Source organism: Diadema setosum, chromosome 18, assembly GCF_964275005.1.
Source record: "Diadema setosum chromosome 18, eeDiaSeto1, whole genome shotgun sequence".
Classification (NCBI taxonomy): Eukaryota; Metazoa; Echinodermata; class Echinoidea; order Diadematoida; family Diadematidae; genus Diadema; species Diadema setosum.
The window spans coordinates 23,645,596-23,672,052 of NC_092702.1; the positions used below are offsets into that span (position 1 = coordinate 23,645,596).

At 39.2% G+C, this 26,457-nt stretch overlaps 1 protein-coding gene across 1 annotated transcript; it reads right to left on the reverse strand.

Moving 5' to 3' along the window:
- Nucleotides 1–519: 519 nt before the first annotated feature.
- On the reverse strand, nucleotides 520–20,667 carry LOC140241628 (drebrin-like protein B). The gene is made up of 10 exons (XM_072321366.1): nucleotides 20,534–20,667; nucleotides 16,642–16,697; nucleotides 15,824–15,936; nucleotides 15,031–15,105; nucleotides 14,207–14,428; nucleotides 11,608–11,759; nucleotides 7,954–8,008; nucleotides 7,331–7,390; nucleotides 5,340–5,670; nucleotides 520–3,859 (listed from the first exon to the last, which is right to left on the reverse strand). The coding sequence occupies exons 1-10, from the start codon at nucleotides 20,614–20,616 to the stop codon at nucleotides 3,417–3,419; spliced, it is 1,590 nt and encodes a 529-aa protein (XP_072177467.1). The 5' UTR covers nucleotides 20,617–20,667; the 3' UTR covers nucleotides 520–3,416.
- Between the last annotated feature and the right edge of the window lie 5,790 nt (nucleotides 20,668–26,457).

Genomic DNA, 26,457 nt, shown 5'->3' on the forward strand with positions numbered 1-26,457 from the left:
TGACTGATGTTGCCATATGAAACTGCACTTATCATGAAAACCACTGAAATTACACCACAGATTGGAATGGATAAAAAGGAAATTAAATATCTCAACATCATATATTGACTGAACGGTTGGAGTTGAGACATTCTAGAACTAGGCAGATACTGGCAGTACACAAGATCAAGTACATCATCATCATCATTATCGTCATCATTGTCATCATCGTCATCATCACCATCATCGCCATCATTGCCATCATCGCCATCATCACCATCATCATCACCACCATCATCACCATCATCATCATCGCCACCATCATCACCATCACCACCATCACCATCACCATCACCACCACCATCACCATCATCACCATCTCCATCATCATCATCACCATCATCGCCATCATCATCACTATCATCACTATCATCACTATCATCACCATCATCATCACCATCACCGTCATCATCACCATCATCAACATCACTGCAATGCAGAGCAAATGACAAATTTATACAGACAAGTTTTTGTGTGCTTTATAAAATATATGACTTCATCATTTATTCAACCATAATCTAGCATTAACATGATAACAATGTGAATGGTATGTCAATGTCAACTACTAAAAAGGAAAATTTCACTGACATGAGCCTGACATAAGATTTTTTTTTTTTATAACACGTACAAAATTTGTAACAAAAAAGTTCTGATTAGAAAAAATCAAAACTTTACGCCAAACAAACTTGTGTTTTTTTAAAGCATGACACCCTATCTGCTTTGATTCACATGATTCATACTTCAAACATCAAAAGCTTTGACACATTTTTAAAGCTGTTCGTGTAGAAATACAAATTCAAGCTACTTGTAAATCAGTGCACCATCCTTTCATTCCATATCTTTATATTTGTGCATATGTGTACTGACTTGCACAAAAATGTATTTACTGTCAAATTACATCCCGATCCATTGGTGGTGGTGTTTCTTTGTCTGTTTGTTGTCTAATTATCATTCATGTAGCAAACGTTAACATTTCTCTAGTTGTCATATTCCCATCACCTGTCACATCAAATTAAATGACACGTGTACATTGCTACGACATATGTTACATCTGTATCACATGCTACGACAACAAAGATCAATCTACTGAGTACATCTGCTCTTTATTTTAATATTACTGAGATATATATATATAGATATATTAATAGCAATATAACTTGTATTACACAGGATTCATCTGATGAATTTTACAATGGCTGAGAATGCATGGAAAAAGAAAAAATGAACATCTTCACCACACTGCTCAACTCAAAAGATTCAAGATTTAAATTAAACTTGAAGTCTGATAATAGTTTTGAATCAGGATAATACTGGAATGAATTTTCTGGTCAAATCACTGATATCATGTAAGCATGAGAGACAACATGGCAAACAGGAGGACGTAAAAACACATTCTTACAGTATAATTTTGAGTCTGTAACTATCAACATAATGCATGCCGAGTTTGCCCGACTTGGTCCATTCGTTGTGAAAGAAAGCCTGTACATGTAAAACTAGCACATTTATTTGGCATAAAGCATGGCATGGGTGTGATGTGATTTCAGAAAATCTTTGGAACACTGAAGATACATAAACAAGTGAAAAGGCATACAGCAGTATTTCTGTTCACATTCTTTCAGTAAAGTCAAATGAACATTCAGACACTCCTAAAAGATGTTTTTCAGTCCAAAAATAAAGCACAATAAAAACTCCTGGAGGTTTATATCATATTTCTGGTTAGAATAAGATGGAGGGCTCATTGAAAAGTACTTCACTCATTTTACAAGTGTTTTATCACTATATGTATATTGAATCTCGTTTCCACGCAGTCCCACATATCCAAAACAATGTAAGGCAATGCTGGGTTTTTCTAAATTGTACTATACATAGCCTACAGTGCACAATTACTAGGCATCATCACTGTTCCACACAGCGCCAATGAACATTCATCTGTCATCAACTCAATATCCCCCACATGTATGAGCAAACACAAAATTCCACTGAAAATTAGTATTAATGACTGACGAAGACTTGAGCGCATCAAGTCACACACCCATCTCAGTTTAGCTTAATGGACAAGCTGCTATCGGGATTATATTTCCAAGGTTCAAGGTTCAAATGTGAGAAAATGAGCAGCCAAGCATACCTTCTTTGGTAGAGATGAACCTTGAACTATAGGCGAGAATGCTCAACAGAATATCTGGATCATGCATCGGCAATATCTGATTTACACTTCACACTCTGAGCTCAGTACTATAAGAGAAGGTACAGCACATAACTAACTGACACAAGTACACAAACATGTAGATATGTATGCTAGTAATGCTTTTGTGAACTGCAAACTAGATCTGAGTTGCCCATCAGTTTCATAAGTGTGCATCCAGGTAAATATACAAGGACTTTCACTATTTCTAATCACAGCATTTATCCACTTACATTGTAATTGTTATATTAATGACAAGGCATATCTTTGTAAACAATTTTTGTATACTCGGGACATTCCTTTTTGGTATGAAGCCTCCATGAATATAAACAGCATGCTCTATCCACCAGGTAATCCATGAAACAACCGACCCCTCATATTCACTTTTCAAGGCTTGAATAAACCAAGTGAATGATACACTTTCCTCCAGATCCTAGACAAACATATAGGAATCAAACTTTTTATAATAAATGAATGCTACATGTTGCAGTAGTGTAGCAATTAACTGCTGTACACACATGTTCTACCAGCCCTGACGCTGCAGCAAAACTGTACAAACCTACATGTGTGTATTAGATTAAATAGACACAACAACAAAAAATCTATAAAAACAGGGCATATTTTACAAGCATTACCCTTGAGAGGATCAAATTGATCAGGGCTTATACCATATTGATGTCTGATTGACACAGGAATGGAATAATAATTTGATTGATATTATTTAGATCATGTTGTCAGCGTAAATGTATTCATGAGCTTTGCATATTCTTTCCTTTGTTGTTCTGTTGAAGAACTACATGATAAGTTGAATTGGGTAGTTGAATTAGGTTTAGGCTCTCAGAAAAAAATGAAAGTTCATTGGCATGGGAAGCTCTGCTGTGAATTCTCACAAAAAGTCACCTGTGAAGGATCTTATATGATTGTGTCATGAAGAAATTATCAAAAGCTTGTAATCATCCTAAGGATGAAAGTCTGGTAACCAGAGGCTGAACATGGGAGACAGAGAAAAGTCTACATAGAATGACTCTGTGTTTCTCTGTGTACTACACTGGGATTTTACAGTCTGTGTGAAAAAAGGGAGTGTTGCTGAGTCTGTGAAATGTATTAGAAGTACCACGCTCCGTCAAAGATGTTAATCAGTGCAACGGTGAGTGTCTCTAAAGGCATTGGCATTAACAAAAAAAACCCCAAGGCTTCAGATCAGCTCAACATAGTTGGCTGGGAAGAGTCCGAACCTGCCATCAGGGCCCAACCCCCTCCACCAGCCCTCATCGATCTGCTCAATGTCTGTGATGATGTCGCCGGGGTCAAAGGTTATCTCTGTGTCATCCTCCGCCTGGTAGTCGTAGAGCGCCCTGCCCCTCAGCGACCCATCGGCTGGGGCCGAGGCCGGGGCCGAAGGTGGCTCCGGCTGGGCCTGGTCGGGGGTGCCCGAAATGAGCTCCACGTAGTTTGCGGGGAAAAGGCCACACCTACCATCAGGGCCGACGCCCCTCCACCATCCCTCGTCGATTTGCTCAATCTGGGTGATGATGTCGTCGGGGTCAAAGGTCAACTCTGTGTCATCTGCTGCCTGGTAGTCGTACAGCGCCCTCCCGGTGAGTGAGCCAGCATCGGTGTTGGCCTCCTGGAAAGCTTCTGGATTAGGAGGATTAAAACAAAAGAAGAAGAAGAAGAAAAAAGGAGTTACATGTTGTACATTGAACTCGCTACATTCCAGACCTCTCTTACATTATTACTTTCACTATTTGTGTTGCTGTACAAAAGAACATTCAAAGAACAAGCAAGGCATATCAAAAGCAGAAATGTAATGCTAGGTGTTGATATTTCATGGATACCCTAAGGCAAAAAATAACATATGGGAATTTTCATCACATTAATCTCATACAGTTACATAAAGCTGTAAATGTGAGAAGTTTGAACAAAAATTAGAAATCTAAAATCACTTTGAACAAAGCTTATCCTTGATGTATATTCTGCCTGAAGCTGATCATTCTCGCACTGACTCCCAATGAGAATACCAAACAAGAAAATATTCCACAAGACAAAGACAATTTTCACCGCACAGAAAAATTTAAGGAAAATCATAATAGGCTTGGTAAAACTGGCAAAAAAAAAATATTAAGACATTCAAGATCGCTAAGTCTTCATGATCTTTTGACATTTGGTCACACTGGCAGCCAAACTTCTCAATCTCTGGATCGAGAAGTTTGGGTCACTGGTGCGCGTGCGCAAGAAAGAAGAAAGACTACACCATCTGAAAGCTGGTGATTGTGACATAACAATACACTCTTGTTCATCACAATGACCGCATGCTTCGGAGGCACCATCTGAAAACAGGTGGTTGACTGAATAAATGACATGAATCTGAATGACCTCCTTATCCCTCTCTACATCGAGTGAGTGCAGAGAGTTCTTGACAAGGACCTTCACCATCATACCAGCATTTCTTGCGCAAAAACATTGGCCCAAATTCACGAAGGTGGTACAACCTTTGTCCATGGTTTAAACCATGGACAAAGACCGTAGTTTGTATTGGACGCCAAGTGTTGCATGGCCTATTTCATTGCGAAATCAGTCATTTCATCGATGAAATGACCATTTCGTTAATGATATGATCACTTCGTCGACGAAATGTTAACATTTCGTCCGAAATGACTAATTTTGTAACGAAATAGGCCATGCGACACTTGGCGCCCCATCCAAAACTATGGTCTTTGTCCATGATTTAAAAGATTGTACCACCTTCGTGAATTCGGGCCATAAAGGCTTGTACACCTAACAATTTCTTCACAGATTTGATGACCTGTAGATTAAAGATACCAAAACAACTGTCTTGTCAATCTTATTTTTCATGTTTTACCCTTTGACCCTGAAATGATAAATGATACTCCTTAGGGGTAACATGAGGGGACTGTGTTCCAAGCATCTACAGCCTCGTCCTGTTACCTATAATTATGTAGGGTTATGACATAAAAACAAATGACTTGTTAATCTTCCATTTCACTTTTTACCCTTATGACCCAAAAATGATGAATGATACTCCTTAGTCCCAGCCTCTTCCCGTAACTGATATGCGCAGTGTAGGGTTATGGGATCGACTGTAACTGCTGTTTACCTGTGTTTTCATACAGCTCTTGTTCAGGTTCCTGTGGGTAGGGATCAGACAAGTCCTGGACCTTTGGCTCCTCAGTGGGCTCATCCCTATACGGGTCCTGTGCAGGTTCAGGTTGAGAGACCGGTTCTGGCTCTGGCTCTGGTTCCGGTTCCGGTTCCGGTTCCGGCTCCCGCTGTGGCTCCGGCTCTGGTTCGGGCTCTGGTTGCCTCACCTTGGCGGGAGCAGGCATGGCCGGGCGGGACCGGGCCGGAGGCGGGGCAACTGGCGCCCTGCCCTGCTCAAATAAGGCCTTGGGGTTGTTCTCCCGCTGAGCAATCATCTTTGCCGCCTCCTTTTATTACAAAGATCGAATGAATGAAGAATTCATTACCATTATCTAATACTGTTTTGTGTCCATTTGTATACATCAAGAGGGATTTTAGGGCCTATTTGTTCATCTACTGTCACAAACTGCAATAAAGACCTGGGGCCCGTTTCATAAAACTTGTCATCAGTGACAAGTTGTCATAGATGTGACAAGCTACTGAAATCCTTGCATCTGATTGGCTGAGAGCAAATTTGTCATAGAAATGTGGCAGTTGTCACTGATAAAACGTTTTATGAAACAGGCCCCTGGTAAACATATCTGGATGGATAGAGAAAGTGCAAAAAAACTAAAGATGACCTCAATTTCTACTTTAAATTTCTTGTTAGACATTATCAAACAAAAAACCAAGTTGAGTACCTGTTGACAGCTCATAAAGATTTATGTTTGATTTGTGTGCAATGTGCAAGTCTGATAGTCTATTTATTATTATATTATATTATATCATATCATATCGTATCGTATCGTATCGTATCGTATCGTATCGTATCGTATCGTATCGTATCGTATCGTATCGTATCGTATCGTATCGTATCGTATCGTATCGTATCGTATCCTATCATATCATATCATATCATATCATATCATATCATATCATTATATCATATCATATTATATCACTATAGTCTATTTCGCTAGTTTGTGGCCAAACTGCAATGTTTTAAAACAATGCCTTGCATAATCTTAAGAGAACTGGACGCGTCCCCACTAAAAAAAAAAAAAACACGTCTGAGACTTGATGATTAACTCTTCATGAGCCCAGGGACTTAGCTTGATTTGCCAAACTTTTTCATAAGCATTTTATATAGTAATCCAAACAAACTTGGCCAAGTGGTAAATTAGCAAGCCTGCTCAAGTGTAGCAATGTGCCTCAGTCCAACGGGAAGGCAACTGTGACACAACAGGGATATGGGAGATATCAAAGGGTATCTTTATTAATTAATAGATTGTTTCCAGACATCTGTGCCAAGTGGTGAGAAAAGCTCTGTATTAATGCTACAGTCACACACGGCCGGATTTCGAACTAGGTCCATAAGGAATTAAAACCATATCAACCCGGTTCGAGCCGTACAGACCCGCATTGACCCGCATCGTAATCCATGTCAATTCCTGATGGATTCTGGGGGCTACGATACGGCGGTGAAAATTTTTTGGTTCTGTTCAAAATTTTTTCAAGGATTTCAATTCCGTATTGATATCCAAATTGACCCGGTTCAAACCGCATTTCCATCGACCCGCTGCAACCTGCAGTGTAAAACCGTATGGACCCTTGCCATATACTGCATGTAATTGCCTTCATGCAACGGATGATGACGAGGTTTACATCCGGGTCGGTACAGGTCGAAGCGGGTTGACACAAGTCGATAGGGGTCGAAAAGGATTCAGTGAAGGATTTAAAGCGGATTTTTGTACGGTTCGATACGGGCCAATACGGGTCTCTACGGCTCGAACAGGGTGGAAATGGTTTTAATTCTTTATGGACCCGTTTCGAAATCTGGCCATATGTGACTGTAGCATAAATTACCCTCCATTCCGGGACTAATCCGGCTCATTTTCACCCGGATCAAATCCGTTTTATGACCCGGCCGTGTGTGACTGTAGCTTAAAGGGTTAAGCTCTGACTCACCGCCTGCCTGTTTTCTCCAGTTCGCCTCGTGGGGGCAGCATCCACCTCCTGCTTCTGATCCTGTTGGCAATTTCCAATCAACAAACACTTAACTCTGTGAAAAGGGGCCACTATAGAACATTACAAGTGTTCAGCCCTGATAGTACAATGAACTTTCCTTCATTGCCTGCATGTAAAAAAGGAAAATGTGTCTGAAATGGGGGGCTAGAATTCATGTGATACAGTTGTATGAGGGAGAGATTCTCCTCTTTCTTAGCCTTTTCTTATCAAACAACATCCACTGCCCTCTACTCTTCTCTATCTTCTTTAAATGGTTTCCATGTATGATGTCAAAAAATGTTGTAGTCATCTCTTCTCAATGGCGGCATCAAACCTTCAAGATTTACATGACTCTTCAACGGATTGTGCGATTTTCCTCAAACTTATCTATTATAAAAATGTGTTGTACCCGTACTAATATTGCTGCATTTCCTCAACCCACATACACTTATACAAACTGTATATTTGGGTTTGATTCTCCTTTAACAGACCAGAAATTGCCCAAAAGAGCAGAAAGGATCCAAGGAAAAGGCAGAGAAAAATGGAACATGTACAACTGATTAATAAAAGGTATTCCCACTTACCCATTTAGCCTGCACCTCTTTCGCCTGCTCCTCACGCTTTCTCTGCTCTTCTTTCCTGTGTGCAAAAAAAAGGAAGAAAAAGGAATGAACTATAAATGTCGCTAAGGCGATTGGTATGCCTCCACCATAATGCATGATTCTCCTAATAGGTCTATAGTACATGTGGATAATGTGTGATTACATTTTCACAAAATTGGCAAAATATTAAAATGACATGTTTGTCACAAATGTGTTGAATGTTCTTGACCTAGATTTAATCGGATGAATAGGAGAGCATGTATTTGGGGATTTAAGGACTTAAACTTGACTTTGACCCTTTCATAAGTTTATGCATTGAGTAATTTTCAAGGTATGGAGAAAAAGTGCAATTTCTGTATTGAATAGTAAATTGTTACCATTTTCATCTGGCCTTTGACCCTAAAATTCATAAGAGAATCACTGTCAGGCAGAACATGCATAAATATGTACTAAGTTTCAAGATAACTTGAGCCACTTCCAAGATATGGAGGAAGAAGTAAGTTCAGCACTTTCACTTGATCTTTGACCTTTTCACCTTTGACCTTTTTTGGCAAAAAAAACAAACAAACAAACAAACAAAAGAACTTCCCAGAGCATCTTTATTGGGTTATACAAGCATACACCAAGTTTAAAAAAAAAATCCTGCTGGCATTGCATAAATATGAGGGAAATAGTAAAATTTTGAAGTGTTGCCCTTGACCTTTGACCCCTGACCTTTGATCCCATGAACCCCAAATTGCCTAGATAATCACTGCCAGTCAGTACATGCATATATACTATGCTCCATGAAGATACATTGAACAATTTCCAAGATAAGGAGAAAAAAGTGAAATTTTAACATTTTTACTTGACTTTTTGACCCTTGACCTCACGACTCCAAACTTTCACGAGAGAATCTTAATTGTGTAATACATTTATACATTAAGTTTCAAGAAAATATCTTCAGGCATTGCATAGATATGGGGGAATTGGTGAAATTTTAAGCATTTGACCTTGACCTTTTGACCTTTGACCTTGAGCATGTGCGCCCAACAGTTACACATACATGCCAAGTTTCATTAGGATACCTCAAAAGGTTTTTAGTTACGCTGTCCACAAAATTCATTACAGACGGACAGACGGAAGGACGGACGGACAACCCGAAAACATAATGCCTCCGGCACCACTTCATGGCAGACACATAAAAACAGAATCAGTGGAAGATCGAAAAAACAAAACAACAACAAGCAAACAAGAGATCCTATGTCTCAGGTGAGCTAAAAATATCACAATGTCATATGAAAACTTCACAGTGTCATAGAAACATACTCTAATGAGTGAGATGACTTAAGGATATTAACTCTGCACATACAAATCTTTCTCTTTATGTCAACCCAAAAGGCCACGGAATCTAAATTGTCGCATATTTGATACGGCAGACTCAGGAACCAAATACCCTGCAGCTTTTCCAAGCTCTTACATCCTAATCACTTTCCAAGCTCATATATCCTAATCACCCTTGAGTGTTTCTGTTTCACCCTCCTACAAGTGGTTCCATGATATTTACTCCTGCGACAATTGCTCCCATGAAATATCTGCATGCTATTAAAAAGCCAAGCATAAATTCCACCCGCAAACATGTCCCTAACCATAACCTTAATCCTCACATCAAACCAGACCTAAATCCCTATCACAACTCTCACCCTAAGTCCTGTGAGAAAACAAGACCTGAGCAATCGTCGCTGGAGCCAATGCCCTGTCACCCTACAAATACATGCATAACTTCCTAACCTTTTGAGTGCCACGCTTATCTCCTGTCCACTTGTTTGTGTGCAAAATTTATGCACATTGGACTCAATGGCACATAAAGGGTTTAAAGGGCAATGCTCTCAATCTCCATCTCTTGAAATTCTTCAGGATTTCACTTTCACTCTTACTCTCATGTTCTACAAACATCTCTTCATTTTCCAAGGGAAATTGCCAACATCAGGAAATGGTACTCTTTCATGAAAACATGTTACAATGAAAAAAAAAACAACCAAAAACATAACTCTATAATCCTGTGGCACGATTTCAATAAAACAAGTATCGGTATAACTGCTCTGTCTAAATTTACTCTATTCATCAAAACCAACTTGCATTATGTGGCACAATTTTTTCATTTTCACAAAAGTGATTTTCATTTTGTCAGGCAATAAATACATTACATACATATATACAAATGCATTAACATTTGAACCTTGGTATCCTATACAAACTGAAATCCAACATCACAATGACTGTCCAGAAAGGGGGGGGGGGGGGGCAGATAAACTAACAAAAAACACCGGAAAATCAGAAATTATGTGTCATACTGTGCTTGTGACTCACAGAAGACAAGAAGACAGCAAGCCTTACCAATGGCTGACCAACTGCTCTCATCAAGTCCAACTTGCCATATTTTTTTTTTAGGTTTGGTGCTGCATCATTTTGCTATAATTTATAGTATCCTTTGTTAGTGTTTCATAGGATACACTAAACATTTATCATTCATTTGAGCCCTATTTGATCACATACCATCACTCATTTCACTTGCAGAATCATAAAATGATCTCAATTGCTAAATCTAAAACTAATCCTTCAGATGGCAACATGTTTTACAAGCTGTGTGCTAAATGTTCCTGTTTGGTATTCAAGTTGGCAACATATTGTTGCTGTTTTTTATTCAACCATTTCCATCTTCTCCAACAACAGAATAAAAGTAAAATTCAGAGTTGCCAATTAACTAATGGTATTGGTAAGAAGATAAATTTTGCAGCAAAATCCTTGCAATACAGCACTTGATAGGTGAACAGAGGGAACAACATGACAGTATTGTTTTGCAACTGATTGACAAATTGCCCTCCACTGAGATATATAAACAAACCCCTATCATTTAGTGTATAAGAGTAATAGTCAAGATAAAAAAAACTAGAAATGTCGCTATGGCGACTGGTATGCCTCCGCCATAATGCATGATTCCCCTAATAGGTCTATAATACATGTGGATAATGTGTGATTACATTTTCACAAAATTGGCAAAATATTAAAATGACATGTTTGTCACAAACGTGTTGAATGTTCACCTTAATTGACCTAGGTTTAATTGGATGAATGAGAGAGCATGTACATGTATTGGGGATTTTAGGACTTTTACTTGACTTTGACCCTTTCATAAGTTTATACCACTGAGTAATTTTTAAAAGGACGGACCACCCGAAAACATAATGCCTCCGGCACCACTTCGTAGCGGAGGCATAAAAAAATCATGGGCACACAAGTATGTACTAAGGTGGGACTCAAACCCAAGACATCCTGATTACAAGACAGGCATCATATCCACTCGACCACCGCTGCCTGAGAGCCAGTGACAGATCGTATCCCTTACAGCAGAGGGGTACTACATATTCATTCAAATTAATCATTCTTGCGGCGAGTTGCTGTTATTACAACTGATTGAGAAATTACTCTTCATTAACGTATACAAGCACTGATTTTTCAGTGTTTTAGAGTGATAGCTATGATGAAACAAAAAATCTTTTGCATTATCATGGCTATAACTGTCATGGTGCTTTATGTACATTGGAAAAAGAGCAACTTGTCAATCAGTTGCTATGGCAGCAGGAGGCAGTGACTTACTTTTGGCTTTCCACCTGTTTCATCTTCTCCATCATCTTCTTATCTCTCTCCACGGCTTCTTTCTTCTCTCTGTCATGTCTCTCCTTCTCTCTCTCCTGTACCTCCGCCTGTTTCTTCTTCTGTTCATCCGAAACCCTCTTCTTTTCATCATCCTTCGGGGAAGAAAATGAGAAAGAAAGACACGTGGTGGATGAAGAATGTAAAGGTAAAGTGAAAGTGGCCATACAAAGCATTGTTGAAAAATTCTTACATCCCATCCCAATATATATCCCAATTTAACCAACCCCTCCCCCCCTCCCCCCCCCCCAAAAAAAAATAAACAAGGAAAAGTAGAAATTACGCGGTGCATAATATATGTCCCCGCCGGAAGTAGCATTTTGTAGCAAAATGTACAATATAGGTCAAAAATCAAGGTCAAAGGTCAAAGAAGTCAAAGGTCAAAATTCTGTGTAGAAGTTTTGAAGCGCTCACCTAGTGCCATCACATAAAGCAAACGGAATTGAAATCTGGTTAGAAATGGCGAAGGAGTAGCATTTTGTGGCAAAATGTACAACAAAATGTGTAGGTCAAAAATTAAGGTCAAAGGTCAAAGGTCAAAATTCTGTGTAGAAGTTTTGAAGCCCTCACCTAGTGCCATCACATAAATCAAACAGAATCAAAATCGGGCAAGAAATGGCGAAGGAGTAGCATTTTGTAGCAACATGTACAATGCAGGTCAAAAATCAAGGTCAAAGGTCAAAGAAGTCAAAGGTCAAAATTCTGTGTAAAAGTTTTGAAGCCCTCACCTAGTGCCATCACATAAAGCAAACAGAATCGAAATCGGGTTAGAAATGGCGAAGGAGTAGCATTTTGTAGCCATTGTACAATATGGGTCAAAAATCAAGGTCAAAGGTCAAAGAAGTCAAAGGTCACAATTCTGTGTAGAAGTTTTGAAGCCCTCACCTAGCGCCATCACATAAAGCAAATGGAATCGAAATCGAGTAAGAAATGGCGAAGGAGTAGCATTTTGTAGCAAAATGTACAATACAGGTAAAAAATCAAGGTCAAAGGTCAAAATTCTGTGTAGAAGTTTTGAATCCCTCACCTAGTGCCATCACATAAAGCAAACGGAATCGAAATCGGGTTAGAAATGGCGAAGGAGTAGCATTTTGTAGCAAAATGTACAATATAGGTCAAAGGTCAAGGTCAAAGGTCACGACTGAAATTCTGTGTAGAAGTTTCAAAGCTCCCATGTAGTGCTATCATATAAAGCAAACAGAATAAGAATTGGCTCATAAATGACAGAGAAGTAGCAAATTGAAGATTTTGATCACACACGGACGCACACACGGACGGACACACGGACGGACACACACACGTACGGAGCCCGTTTCATAGTTCCCTGCTCGAACTCGTTCGGCGGGGACAAAAAAATCAAAGCAGTTATTTTCTTCAATGGCGAAATTGCACAAGGATACTACAAGGGTCTATACATAGACAGGGTTGTGAGAGTACTTGCAGAAAAAAAAAATGGAACAAAATCCAAAAATTATGAAAAGAAAAGTCTGAAGTGCGTGAAACTGTGAACATTTTAATGCATTTGAATTGCCAAAAAGTCTGAAAAGTGGATTCTGGCCAGAATAAAAAAATCTGAAATCAGATTAAACTCTGAACTCTCACATCCCTGTATATAACAGTGTGATGACAACTTGAAAGAATAACATGTATTGCCAAGATATGGGAACTTAATTCTTATAACTTTTTTTAATAAAAAGAGTGCAGACCTCCGCCAAGCATGCAGCTCATTTCCACCACTGATCTTGTTCTTTCATAAAGATATCAGTGATTTCCACCCATACGTACTTACAGCATTGTGTGCTGAAAGTCACCCGATTTCCCGATATAGAAGCCTTTGTTACGTCATAAACCCTCAGCTGCACAGCGCGCCTCACCCTAGCAGAAACTAGAGCACGCGCTTTAGTGCGCGCATGCAAACCTCAAATACGCACAGCCTGAACTCCCAAGATCATTGACCCTACCTGCCAAAATATCAAAAATCCTTCATAAATTCCCAAAAAAATCTCGGATCACTACCAAAAGTTAATCGTTTGTTACTTGTGTCATTCTCAACCTTTCCTGCAAGTTTCATCCCAATCCGCTGACTACTTTTTGAGTTATTTTGCACACGGACAAACGAACTAACTAACGAACTAACGAACAAACCAACGGTAACGAAAACATAACCTCCCCCCTTGGCAGAGGTAATAACATGCATTCAGTCAGCACAATACCTTTTTTCTTTGTATCATCCATGCAAGTGACTTTTCAGTTTGGGTATCCAATTTCTGTAAACTGCTAGCCAGACTGGACACATGACGAAGTACAGACTTTATTTTTCTGCAGCATCTTGCACTGATTAACAACATCTGTCTTGTTTTTTTGTTGTTTATTCTTTGGTAAATCTGTGAATTGGGTTAGTGATAACTATCTATTCTCAGTTTCTTTGATGATACAATGGGTAAAGATAAAAATGAAAGCAACATAGACAAATTTATGTTTAAACATGGGAGACAAGGTGCTGAGAATTTGCACAATGCTCATGATTTTTGCTGTCCATTACCTCCATTTTCTGCCAGAACTTGTCGCTCCGCTGCGACTTGATCTCCAGTGCAGCATTCGTCTTCTTGTAGACGGAGCCCACGGGACCCGTCTGGCCGACTGGGCCCGTCGACTTCTCTTTGTGGAAGCCGTAGTTGGAACCGGAAGACTTCGCTACCAGCTTCAGGATGGCATCCTCCTCCACATCATCTTCGGAACGAGCGTTGACGGTGACATGGGCCCCCTGCACGGATGTCAACATGACAGGAATCGTATTTTGAGTCTGACGACAAGTATTCAAAGCCAAGACATAGGATAAAAAAACAATGTAGGTGCAGGACCCTCAAATATGATCAACTCAGTTAAAGAGAGACGAGGATGAACAATCAATTTCCTGCTGACTCAACTTGTATGATTTATGATACCAGGGCTTAGCGCATAGCTGGAGTGATAGCCCCACAAGATTTATTTCCCCCTTTTCATTTCCAGTGCTAAAAGCAGTTTTATTTCCATTTCATATCATTCTTTTGTATCCATCAGTGAGCAAAAACCTAACAATGTTTCTATTTTGTACAAATATTTGATAATGAAATGTGTGCCTCCATGTTTTGTCCGGCAAGATAGTAGCTAAATAGAAAGAGCCTTGGAAATTGTGCTTTGATACTGTGTCTGTGTCTGTGTCTGTGTCTGTGTCTGTGTATAGTGGCATGTATAATCCTTTTCAAGGAAGAGTCTTTAATCTTTCTGTGCTGGTACTCATCGTGTGATGGTATTCACATACACACTCAGCAAAGGACGATGTATCGATTATTTTGAATTGCACCGCAATACAGACAAAGTCCTTACCCTCAGCAAGTTGGCTACATCCTGCACATGTCTGGCACATGTTCCTTTCCGTGACACCGGGGCAGCCTCTCCTATCTGCCACAAGATATGGTACACAAAGAAAGAAGTCCAAATATATCATAATTGTCATCAAACAGAGACGTCAAAATGGTAGATAGTTTCCTGTCACAGCCTTGCAGTAAAAGGCACTGATGTACAAGGAAGTAATTGATATATGATACCAGGATAGCGTTAGGATGCTCATTAGTAAAACCTTCAAGATCTTATATTCTGTACATGGCTAAATATGATAGTCATCATCCAATCAATAGTGTTATTATTATCATTATCATTGTTATTATTGTTATTATTATTATTATTATTAATATTATTATCATTACTATTATTGTTATCATTATCATTGTTATCATTATTATTATTATCATTATCATTATTATTATCATGATCATCATCATCATTTTCATTATCATCATATCATTATCATTTGTACTAGTACAACTTGTACTAAATAACAATATTGATAGCAACCATAATGAAAATAGCAATAGTAATTGAACAGTAATACTCATAAAAATATATCAAGTAAAGATAATAATCATCAAATCATTTCAATCTAAGAAGTGCTTCATTTCAACACACTCTTCGCACTTCTTAAGCATTCTAAAACTTCAACATGAATATAGTGTTGAGGGATACAAGCTTTTCATCTCGAAAACATGTGTATATGGCAGCATTAGTCTAAGTCAAGAGACTGCATTCCAATTTGTTACATTTGATTTGTACAAGTACCTACCCAGTTGATGAAAACCATCTTTGGCAGGTTGCTGTTGGGGTCGATGACCCTAAGGAAGGCATATTGGATCTTGGCACTGTTGAAACTTTCCACCATTTCAGCGATGCCATCCTCTTCAAAAATAAAATGAAGAAAAGAGAAAACAAATCAAAAATGGAATGCTAGACCAAATCAAGTTGTCGAGTGGGACAGCAGTTTTCAAGGAGTGGACATGCTTTTCTATCCAAATTTTACACTTAGAAGTGAGCAAAAGCTGAGTAAGAGAAGAGGTTTTTGTTTGAAGTAAAATGAGATGTTGTTATTTTTTTGAAAATTTCTATGCCTGAAACAGCAAACAGAAACTATTTCTGCCTGAAGCATTTTGTCAGTGAATATTTCTGACAATGCCAGTATGTTCATTAGTGTGAGACGCACTTTGTGTTTACAGTGAAGATGTACACGCAGAACATGATTTACTGCTGGTTGGCACTGGTATATCTCATGTCATTTGTCGTACGATTTCAAAAACAACTTTTCACTGTTTAGATACAATACCTGAAGTTACAGTGTAGTTACAAACTCACAAGCTGTTCCTGCATCTAAACAACCAGAAATAATTTTGACTGTGAATATTACATTGTATCTCCAATACATAATCCCTATTCATATCTATGTTATAAACAGATATATTGTATTTACTGGCAGATTTGCACAGAACACACAGTTTGCTGACCCACTACTGGTATATTTTGTAATAATCACTTTTTTTCCCTTCAGATGTCTGAACTACATGATTGACATTAACACACACAGCCAGATTGTAAACATCTTAATCTCACCTCCGGTGTCAACGACCTTCAAGTCATATGTTTTCCCCTCATATCCAAAGACAGCCCTGCATATAAGAGAAAAGAAAAGAAAAAGTTATGTTATATCTCTACATATGCTAAGTGCATTTTTTTAAGCTCTGCCTCGCCATTTGTTGTCGTTGCTAGTGATATAGAATACAAACAGTGAATGCACAAATAAAGACCATTCAACAATACCTTGGACATCACCATCCATATGCAGATTACCCCAATTCCTGAATATACATAGTACAGAAATGGTAACCATTTTTCATGAAAGGTGAATGGTTGTATTATAGTCCAGTCATACAAGAAAACAATTGGTTGAAATTGTTGACAGTATAAATGTAAGTGATTGAGCCCACACTTGTAGCTGATTGAGTGTGTGCTGCAAAAGTGTACATGAGGAGTGTGATCTACTGCAAAAAGCAACAGCATGCAATGGTACTTTTTGGTAAATGTCACATAAAAAGCAGTCAAACAATCAAATAGCAAGAACCTTCACAGGTATTAGTATAATTACAGTTGTTACAATCACTATTATTATCATTGTGGGGGTGCTGTGGCATAGTGGATAAGACCCCCAACTCCCAATCGGAGGATCTGAGTTTGATTCTCGCCCAGTGCTTTACGTCCTTGGACGAGATGTTTTTAAACTCACAATTTCCCTCTCAACCCAGGTGTATAAATGGGTAATAATTGTGGCAGGGCCCTCTGGTAGAACAGTGGCAACACTGAAGAGGCTACCCTGGATAAATAAGATCTTACTATATCATTATCTATATATCTATATATATCATTATCATATAATGATACTACTTAACAGTAATGTTACCAGTATCAACATCAACATTATTCTTATTACCATTTATTAGGACTTCTCATACAGTTGTAAGCACTACTTCTACAAACTTATTATTATATAAAACTCAGACATACAACAAATCAACTAAAAAAAAAAAAATATATGGTTCTACGGCATAAAGCTCAATAACATTACACATAACTCAAAAAATGTATGCTTGTCTCCAATAACATGTTCATACTCTTCCTAAACTCTGAGAGAACATTTTAAGTCAACACTTTCCCTTTTGTGAGGTACCATACTTTACATTTCACAAATCAATGAGAATCCAAGGAATGGACGTATGAAATTGCCATTTATGACTTTGCTCGCCAGGGTTCTAAGACACCGTTTACAGGGCCGGGCCGAGCCGCGGCCGAGCCCGGCCTCAATTGCGGTACTCAGCCCCGCAATTTAGTCCGTTTACAGTGCCGGGCTTAGCCTGGGCTTTTAATTCAAACCTTTAAAAATTTTGTCGTAGTGGCGCTCTGCTTGTAAACAAACACTATTATTGGGAGGGCGCTGGTCGTAATGTGGTATAGTCTAGTTTCCAGACTCTTTGCCAAATGGACTCCGCGGCAACAAAGTCGCAGACTATGCAGAAGGCAAATGCCTCTGCAGGACAAAACCACCTTGAACTATACTAGTTTTCAACTTTGAGGGCGTTAATATCCTGAATAGCAAAATAGTACGGGCAGAGGGTCTGGAAGCCTGACTAAATTTGGTACCGCATTTGGCCCAGTTTGCGTTTACAGTGAGAAAATGCCAGACTACCTCCAGAGCGTGGCCAAATGCGCGGCCGATTTTGGTACTGCATTTGGCCTTTTGCGGGTTTACAGTGAAATGAAGGCCGGGCTCGGCCACGGCCGAGCCTGGCCTTTTAAGTCACTGTAAACGGGGTCTTAGAGACATGCTATCTACCTGAATTATTTTTGGCACTTAGAGCAAAAAAAACCCAAAAACAATTAAAGGCATAATTTACCACTTGTAGATGAAACAAAAACCCAGCATTAGTGCTTTAAAATAGTTCCAAAATGTGAGTTTGGGATAGAAACAACCACTGCAAAAATTTGAATCCACATAATCAATGTTAAGTATTGGTAAATACAAAAGAAGTGAACAGTAGTTATAATAAGAATGTTGCCAGACTAAACCGTCTACAGTTATGGTTTAATGAGAAAACTACTCACCAATATCTCCCTATATTTTAGGCTTTATTGCAAAAATGTTATATACATGTTTTGTTATACAACAGACCAACACATATGCATCATATGTAACATCTTGAACATTTTTAAAAATCACTGTTCCCAGAAGGTAAACGGGACCTTTAAGCACACAAAATATTCACAAGCAGATCCATGAAAACTAACATAAATGCCGGCCAGGAGAGAACTCATCCATTACTCTCAGTTCCTACAAGTTATTTAATGACATCGCACCAGACGTGTCAAATGAGTGACAAGATACGTTTCAAAGTAGTAAATCTCAATTGTTTGTTGTCCGACTGATATTGGAGTATTTATAATGAGACTTGGTGAACCATTTAGGCAAGCAAAATTACAAAAGACTTTCACAGATCTCCAAACCTTTCATCTTCTTGAGAGCCAATAGGCAGTTTTCATAACATATTTATATCTAAATTCTATGCATACCCAAGACAGAGATTGTTCTTGACAATTTGAAAGCTTGTTCAAGGCTTGGCGGACATAGCTACGAACAAAATGCAAACTGGATTCCAGCAACTGAATTTCATTTAAGAAGAGCAGGTTAATGGAATATATAGCTCACCTCTATGTTCCCGAGAATGAAACATCCATAAATTAGATACCAGTATATTATGAAAACAGCCTACATGTATTCATATATCACACATGTTATGTATCAGTAGGTGACAAGATAATTTATTAGTTGAATTTTCTTTACATACAAATTACATATTGGTTCAGTAATTTGATTTCTGGGATGCTGTTTTTGGATCAGTCTTGATATAATCATCATATGATATGTCTTTTCTTTTTGTTTATCAAATAAATGCATTTGAACATAACCTATTCCTTGCAACAAAGTACAAAAATTGATGAAAAGGAAAGATCTGTAAGTAGGGGTATGTTTCTATATTCCTGTGATTGATATATTACCGATATATCTCCCTCACAGCCTAAGAACATCTATTCTGGAATAAAAGATCCTGAAATTTCAAAATAGACAGCCTTTTCCAGTGTCTACTTCCTGAAATCAGTGCTCGACTCATATCATAAACTCTCAAAGATGTCTACAAATCAGCTCTAAAATTTGCAGACCAAAATACACAAAAAGGGCAGTTCAGCATAGACTCTACATTATGAGCTGGAAGATGGAACATCATAAAAATAGGACACAACATCAATCAGCCACATATGATGAATATTATTAATGAAACACGGATACATCAAGATAGTTGGGTCTACAGACAGTCAATCTTACATTACAAGGAAATATATAACCACATAACCGACTTTGGCGGAATCTTCACCTAATAATCGAATAAAATTGAACCATGCAGACACTAATTATCACTGAATTCCTAAATCAAGGCAGGACAAGCCAATAAATACAAGAAGTTATAACTGACAGATATTGTTCATTATTATTAGAAGGAACATTGCAAGTTGACAAACTGGTCTTCCTACTACAGATTCATGAAATTTATAACATTGTCGTAAACCCAGTCTACAATCAGGAAATAAGAGTTCAAGCGGCCAGGACTCATGCAGAAGGTGTCCTGCTACAACTCGCAACCGCCAACTCGCCAGCAGGAGCAACTGGAGAACTACACCCGGAAGTTAGAGAGCAGCAGCGGACGTGATTCACTGCCACACGGCTAACTTCCCCGTGCTTCTCTACCGCTGGCGCCGCCTACCGCCAACGCGCAAGGCACCCCTAGATTCTCCTTGCGTTTCCTTGTCCATGCCTCGAACTCACTTCGGAGGAAAAAACACACATCGAATCACCTGTTCCTTCCCCAATATCACGTGTCCAGTAGAGCGTCATACTTACCAGTCAGTGTCTGTCTTATCGTTGCAGACATCCTTCCAGGCATTTAGGATAGCGTCCTTGTGTTTCACAAAACTTATCGACATTTTGACTGAAGGTGCTGCGCCTCGGCCTCGTTCATATCATGGGCGTTGATTCTTTCTATTTCTCGGGTTTCGATTCCTCTATGATTCTCGTAGCGAGCGTAGTGCACGGTCGCGGTGCGGTACGGTGATAGGTGAGAGAGTACTGACCAAATTCAAACTGAGATGGCGCAAGTCCTTATTAGCTCAGTGACGACAGGTTGGGGATACGTTGGTTGTCGAGTTTTGGAGTCTCCTCGAACATAACAATGTAGTTGATGTCAACAGGCAAACAAACAAACAAACAAACAAACAAACAAACAAACAATAAACTTTCAGGGACTTGGCTTAGTCGGCTTTATCATTTGTTATTGTTACAATTATTTGTAACATCATCTTCATGTAATTTTCCCTGTAGCCCGGGATTCCGTAATAATTAGATGCTGCTGCGACAGAGCGAGATTATCAAAATATTTCTTTCCATTTTTTTTTTTTTAAATGAAAGGGTCTCCCAAACATCAATAACTACTAGAAGTTATAAGTTTTACAATTACAGTGGCGGATCCAGAGGGGGCGCACCGGGGGCGTGCCCCCTCTTTATTTGTTGTTAAAACAAAAGAAATAAAAAGAAAAAATGAGATGAAACCCGGAAGTAGCACCAGAAATAACATTGTTTGCGCCCCTCCCCTCCCCCTTTACGGAATTCCTGGATCCGCCCTTGCCATCATATTTCCTTGGTTGTGCTCTCTGCAAAGAAAAAAAAAGCCATTTTGATAATCAACAGGGCCTAAAAGATGGGTTAGGTTATCAAGGGATTTTGTTTTAATGAAAAGTAACGATTTTACTACCGGTAGAGCATTAAAATAAGGATCTCCGCTGAAGCTATTATTAGAATAAAACCTAATTGGAGTACACTAGATGGTACAGTAGTGAAGTACTAACCCGACTAATTACTAGAAGTAGTACTTAGTACAAGTACCGTAGCAGTAGAAGTAGTAGGCGGGTAGAACATACTAGTAGTGTTGTAAGCCGGGTTAATGATGACGCTGACAGTCTCCAGTTGACGTTGCATAGATTTTATTATGGAAACAAAACAGTCTCAGTCTGCCGATACATGTATAAACTCCGTTACTCCGTATTATACTCATGCGTACATTCAAATGCGCCAGTAAGACTAGACTCTATACAGAATAACAAATATAGTCGAACTTTTGCCTATTCGACATCAAAGAGCTCGCAGAGACTATGTCCACGTCCATTTACCATTTGTTGTAAGCTGGATTAATGATGACGCTGACAGTCTCCAGTTGACGTTGCATAGATTTTATTGAACAAATCAAACAGTCTCAGTCTGCCGATACATAAACTCCGTTACTCCGTATTATCCTCATGCGTACATCCAATGCGCCAGGATAACTAGACTCTATACAGAATAACAAATATAGTCGAACTTTTGCCTATTCGACATCAAAGAGCTCGCAGAGACTATGTCCACGTCCATTTGTCTCACAAGTCAAAGTCAAAGTCAAGAATCAATTAAATCTGCGTCATCTTATCCCATGAAAAATACAAGTTGCGTTGTGCCCATGCCAACCACACGCACACTGCGCCATTGGCATGGACACAACGCGCATCAACGCATTGACGCAACAATAACAGACCGCATATTTCCATTTACCACAAACTTCCCCGCGATTATATAACACAACCATGGGTTATATAATCCCAATTACATCATATCATTTTCATAACATTGTACGTACATAATAATACATAACAAAAAATTCCCCGCTCTTCATGTCAAATCATTATACACTTTACAGCAATTCCATATAAGAGCGGATTAAACAGCAGATAATTACAAAAATGTATTTCAGGAAAGCGTGCGTTCCCCGCTTTTCCAGTCAAATATACAAACGTCGAAATACTGCAAGATTGAACTTTATACATGAAATCTGCCAAAAGCTGAAACTCTTTGAACCTTCCAAATTTACAGTAAATCATATAAACTCATATTTGATACATGCCATAAACGTTCCGGGCCGAGAGAATAACACATCAATATGTTACAAATTTCTTCAGTTCCGCTTATAAAGCTCAGTTGTTCCACATTGTCAGTTATGTACAGATTCTCCGAGAAATGGTCCATAAGCCCAGAATAACGTCAAACGTGCCGTAACAGAACATGTTCTGCGTCGTATAAAACCATACATTAATGTCTGTAGTAATTAAGATTTATATCGAGGCACAACATAGACAAGTCTCTTAATACATATGCAAATTGTACATACAACAACACGACAACTTCCCCGCGATTATATCATACGACCCGTATGATAATAATCTATTTTCTAAAAGTAATATACAGTATTTCTCAATTACTCAATATAACACATATCATGAAATATCACAGAATGTTAGAATTCACTACTAACAAAAATGAGCTTCCCCGCTTTAGCAGGCATATTATGGTATAACTTCCCCGCTTTATGTGTCATAATAATTATCGTCACAGTCAACAATTTGCTCTTTGACAAAACTTCACACAAATCAAGGGATCATTCAAAGCATATGAATTCTCGACCAACTATTCTCATTATCAAAAGTTTCTGACTCACTGAACAACCACTAATATTGTCAGAATGCCATGTTGTTCAGCTGCCAACAAAACAATTAAAACAATAGCTATTATAGTTCCTTCGTTTTTCCACGTAATAGTGATTTCAAATACTTTCATATCACTATTCCAATATCTCATTAAAAACTTCTTATCAATCACATATCAATTAAAACAACCATATTATATTGATAATCATTTCTCGCATTGATATTGCATCTCAAATGCGCATAGTTCCTAATTCCATTGCTACTTGAGATGGTACACAAGTTTCAGCTGCAGTCATGAACGTATAATTATATACACTGTAAGCGAATCAAGTCACAACAAATTCCATGGACGGACAACGAATTTCTAACCTGCAGCGACCAAGCTTTCATGAAAATTCGGTCTCCAATTGGACTCCCAGGGCCCCCATACCGTTCCCTGAACATGACATCCATTCTTCCACACGTTACAGATAGGTATGCATGCCTCCCTTGTTATTACATCATTGACAACGTCACCATGAGTAATATTCCCGCCTTTTGGAATTGACCGCTCCTTTGGCGCTACGTGAGTGCTCAGTGGCTGCACTTTTGCATGCTTTTGAACATCCTGACCTTCATGTGATGATTCGGGACCCCTCTTGGTACCCTCTCCCACAGGTTTTGCAATTAGAAGCACCCCAGCATCTAAATCCTTTGCATCAACCTGTTCATCACATGACTCATGTCCATGTCCCCCAGCATCAATTTCTGCACCACCCTCATCTACATCAACGCAACCCAGAATCTGCGATCCCCCATCCAAAAGAGTAGGTATGGCATCCTCCATTTCCTTTTCAGTTGTATCTGAGGAAAGATCTAGCTGCTGAGCAACCGGGTCAGTGAACACTCCTTGTGTTCTAGCATCAGCACTCCCAGTTTTCAGCCCATCTCCCTCTAGCATACAGTCTTCACGGAGAACTAACAGTGCTTCTCTCCTAAGCACTTCAAATCGGCATCCCCGATTTTTCGTGTGCAAACGCCTCAACAAAATTCGTTCCCTCTCATCCCGTGTTCCACTGACAAACTGACTGGACAGAGCTTCGTCTCTAAGCTGCCTCAGAGCCGCAGCTTCCTTCTCATCGTCTGCAGCATCTACCGATTTTGCATAAAGACGCATGAGAGCCCTACTGAAGCCTGCCAAGTCTTCATCATCACGTTGAACACGTTTATAGAACAAACACCGCAAATAGTGAGAATTCTCTCGACTAAAACACAGACGGAGAGCTTTTACAACCTCTGTAAAACTCCTCCGCTTCTCGTCCGACAGACAATAGCGAATCTCTTCTCTTGCTGGCCCTATGAGGTTGTTCACTAAAACTCTAGCCTTTTCCTCATCACTTAAATTGAAAGGCTCAACTGTGAGATTAAACATTTCCATCCAGTTAGAAAAAGGTGTTTCTGTGCCATCTTCACAATACCCACTAAACTTTTCAATCAGTGCATGGCCTAGAGCGAGATTTACACACAACCCTTTCATTGCCTGTCCAAATGATGTCGAAGAGAAATTATCAATTCGCACATCCTTATTTGAAACAAACTGTTCACACATGACGGGGTAATTACACAGTTAAACTGACCAATTAAGACACGTCATTTTCAAACATGAAACGTAATGCCCAATTAATGGCATCATAGGTCCAAAATCTGCATGAAGTCCAATCGGTTAAACGAAAGTTCAGCATCATCCATTATTTCAGTTACAAAATACTTGCTCAGTGCGTGAGATGCCATATCGCAGCTCTGTAACCGTCGATTTCGCATCCCGATTGATGTTCAGCCGCCCCCGACGCACGCCAGCGCACTCCGACGTCCACAGCAAAACTCCCGACGGACCATCAGCTCCTGTCTCCAGCCCACCATCGCGACGAGCCTGATCATCATGAAGCTGCCTCACAGAGTAGTGCTGCTCTACCAGGGCTGATCAACGTAGATCGATCTACACAATCAAGATCAAGATCAAGATTACCCAGCACTCCTCCATACTCCTGTCTGCTACCAAAGTGTAGTCAAAACAGCAGGTCTCCTCGGAGCGAAACGTGGACCATTATTCCGTCATACTCGAGGCTGTTATTCGTCGATCAGGGTTCTTCAACTGGATGAAGTGGATCACTCCGTCAGGCTGTCATCATCCCACTCCTGACACCATTTGTTGTAAGCCGGGTTAATGATGACGCTGACAGTCTCCAGTTGACGTTGCATAGATTTTATTATGGAAACAAAACAGTCTCAGTCTGCCGATACATGTATAAACTCCGTTACTCCGTATTATACTCATGCGTACATTCAAATGCGCCAGTAAGACTAGACTCTATACAGAATAACAAATATAGTCGAACTTTTGCCTATTCGACATCAAAGAGCTCGCAGAGACTATGTCCACGTCCATTTGTCTCACTAGTCAAAATCAAAGTCAAGAATCAATTAAATCTGCGTCATCTTATCCCATGAAAAATAAAAGTTGCGTTGTGCCCATGCCAACCACACGCACACTGCGCCATTGGCATGGACACAACGCGCATCAACGCATTGACGCAACAGACCGCATATTTCCATTTACCACAGTAGCAGTTGTTGTTTTATAGAATTCACTGCTTATTTCATGAAGAGTGGTTCTCCCAAGTTCTGATAATAATTCTGTGATCACACAAAAATGATCTTAATGTTGACGATAAAAACTATGGTAGTCATCATCATCATCTTCCTCACAATAGGACTTATTTAGTCAATTACCATGACCATATTGTTGTCGTTATAATTGTAATCAAATTAACGTCCTAGATGATAGTAATCATAATAATTTTTTATCCTTGTTCCATATACCACATTTCGACCAAGTTCTATATTCCATTTGATTTTAAAAAATACAACAGTCAACAATCAATTCGAGATAAAATTGCACAAATATATAAGGACATAGTAAGACAGAGAAACCCACTAAAAAGCAAAGCTTGTAGGATGTAGGTTCCAATTAGATTATTGTTAATAAGAAGGATATACCTGGGATAATTTATACCAAGTTACGTAGGTATGAATATACTAGTATTTCATTTTATTTCATATCATTTCATTTCATCACCATTATCATTCCCACTACATTGTTTTAGGAGGAGCGTCTGTTCCGATCCCCCCCCCCCCCCCCCCCACCCCCAACTAACCACGCAGCAGGCCAGGCAGGGCAGCGTAGCGCGCTCACTCACTAGTACGGTGAGCTGAAAGCGA

Coding starts and splice junctions, on each gene's coding strand:
- LOC140241628 (XM_072321366.1), bottom strand. CDS start 20,616: ATGTCGATAAGTTTTGTGAAACACAAGGACGCTATCCTAAATGCCTGG. Junction 5,671..7,330: donor CTGGAGAAAACAGGCAGGCG/GTGAGTCAGAGC, acceptor TTGTAATAAAAG/GAGGCGGCAAAGATGATTGC. Junction 3,860..5,339: donor AGAGCTGTATGAAAACACAG/GTAAACAGCAGT, acceptor CTCCTAATCCAG/AAGCTTTCCAGGAGGCCAAC.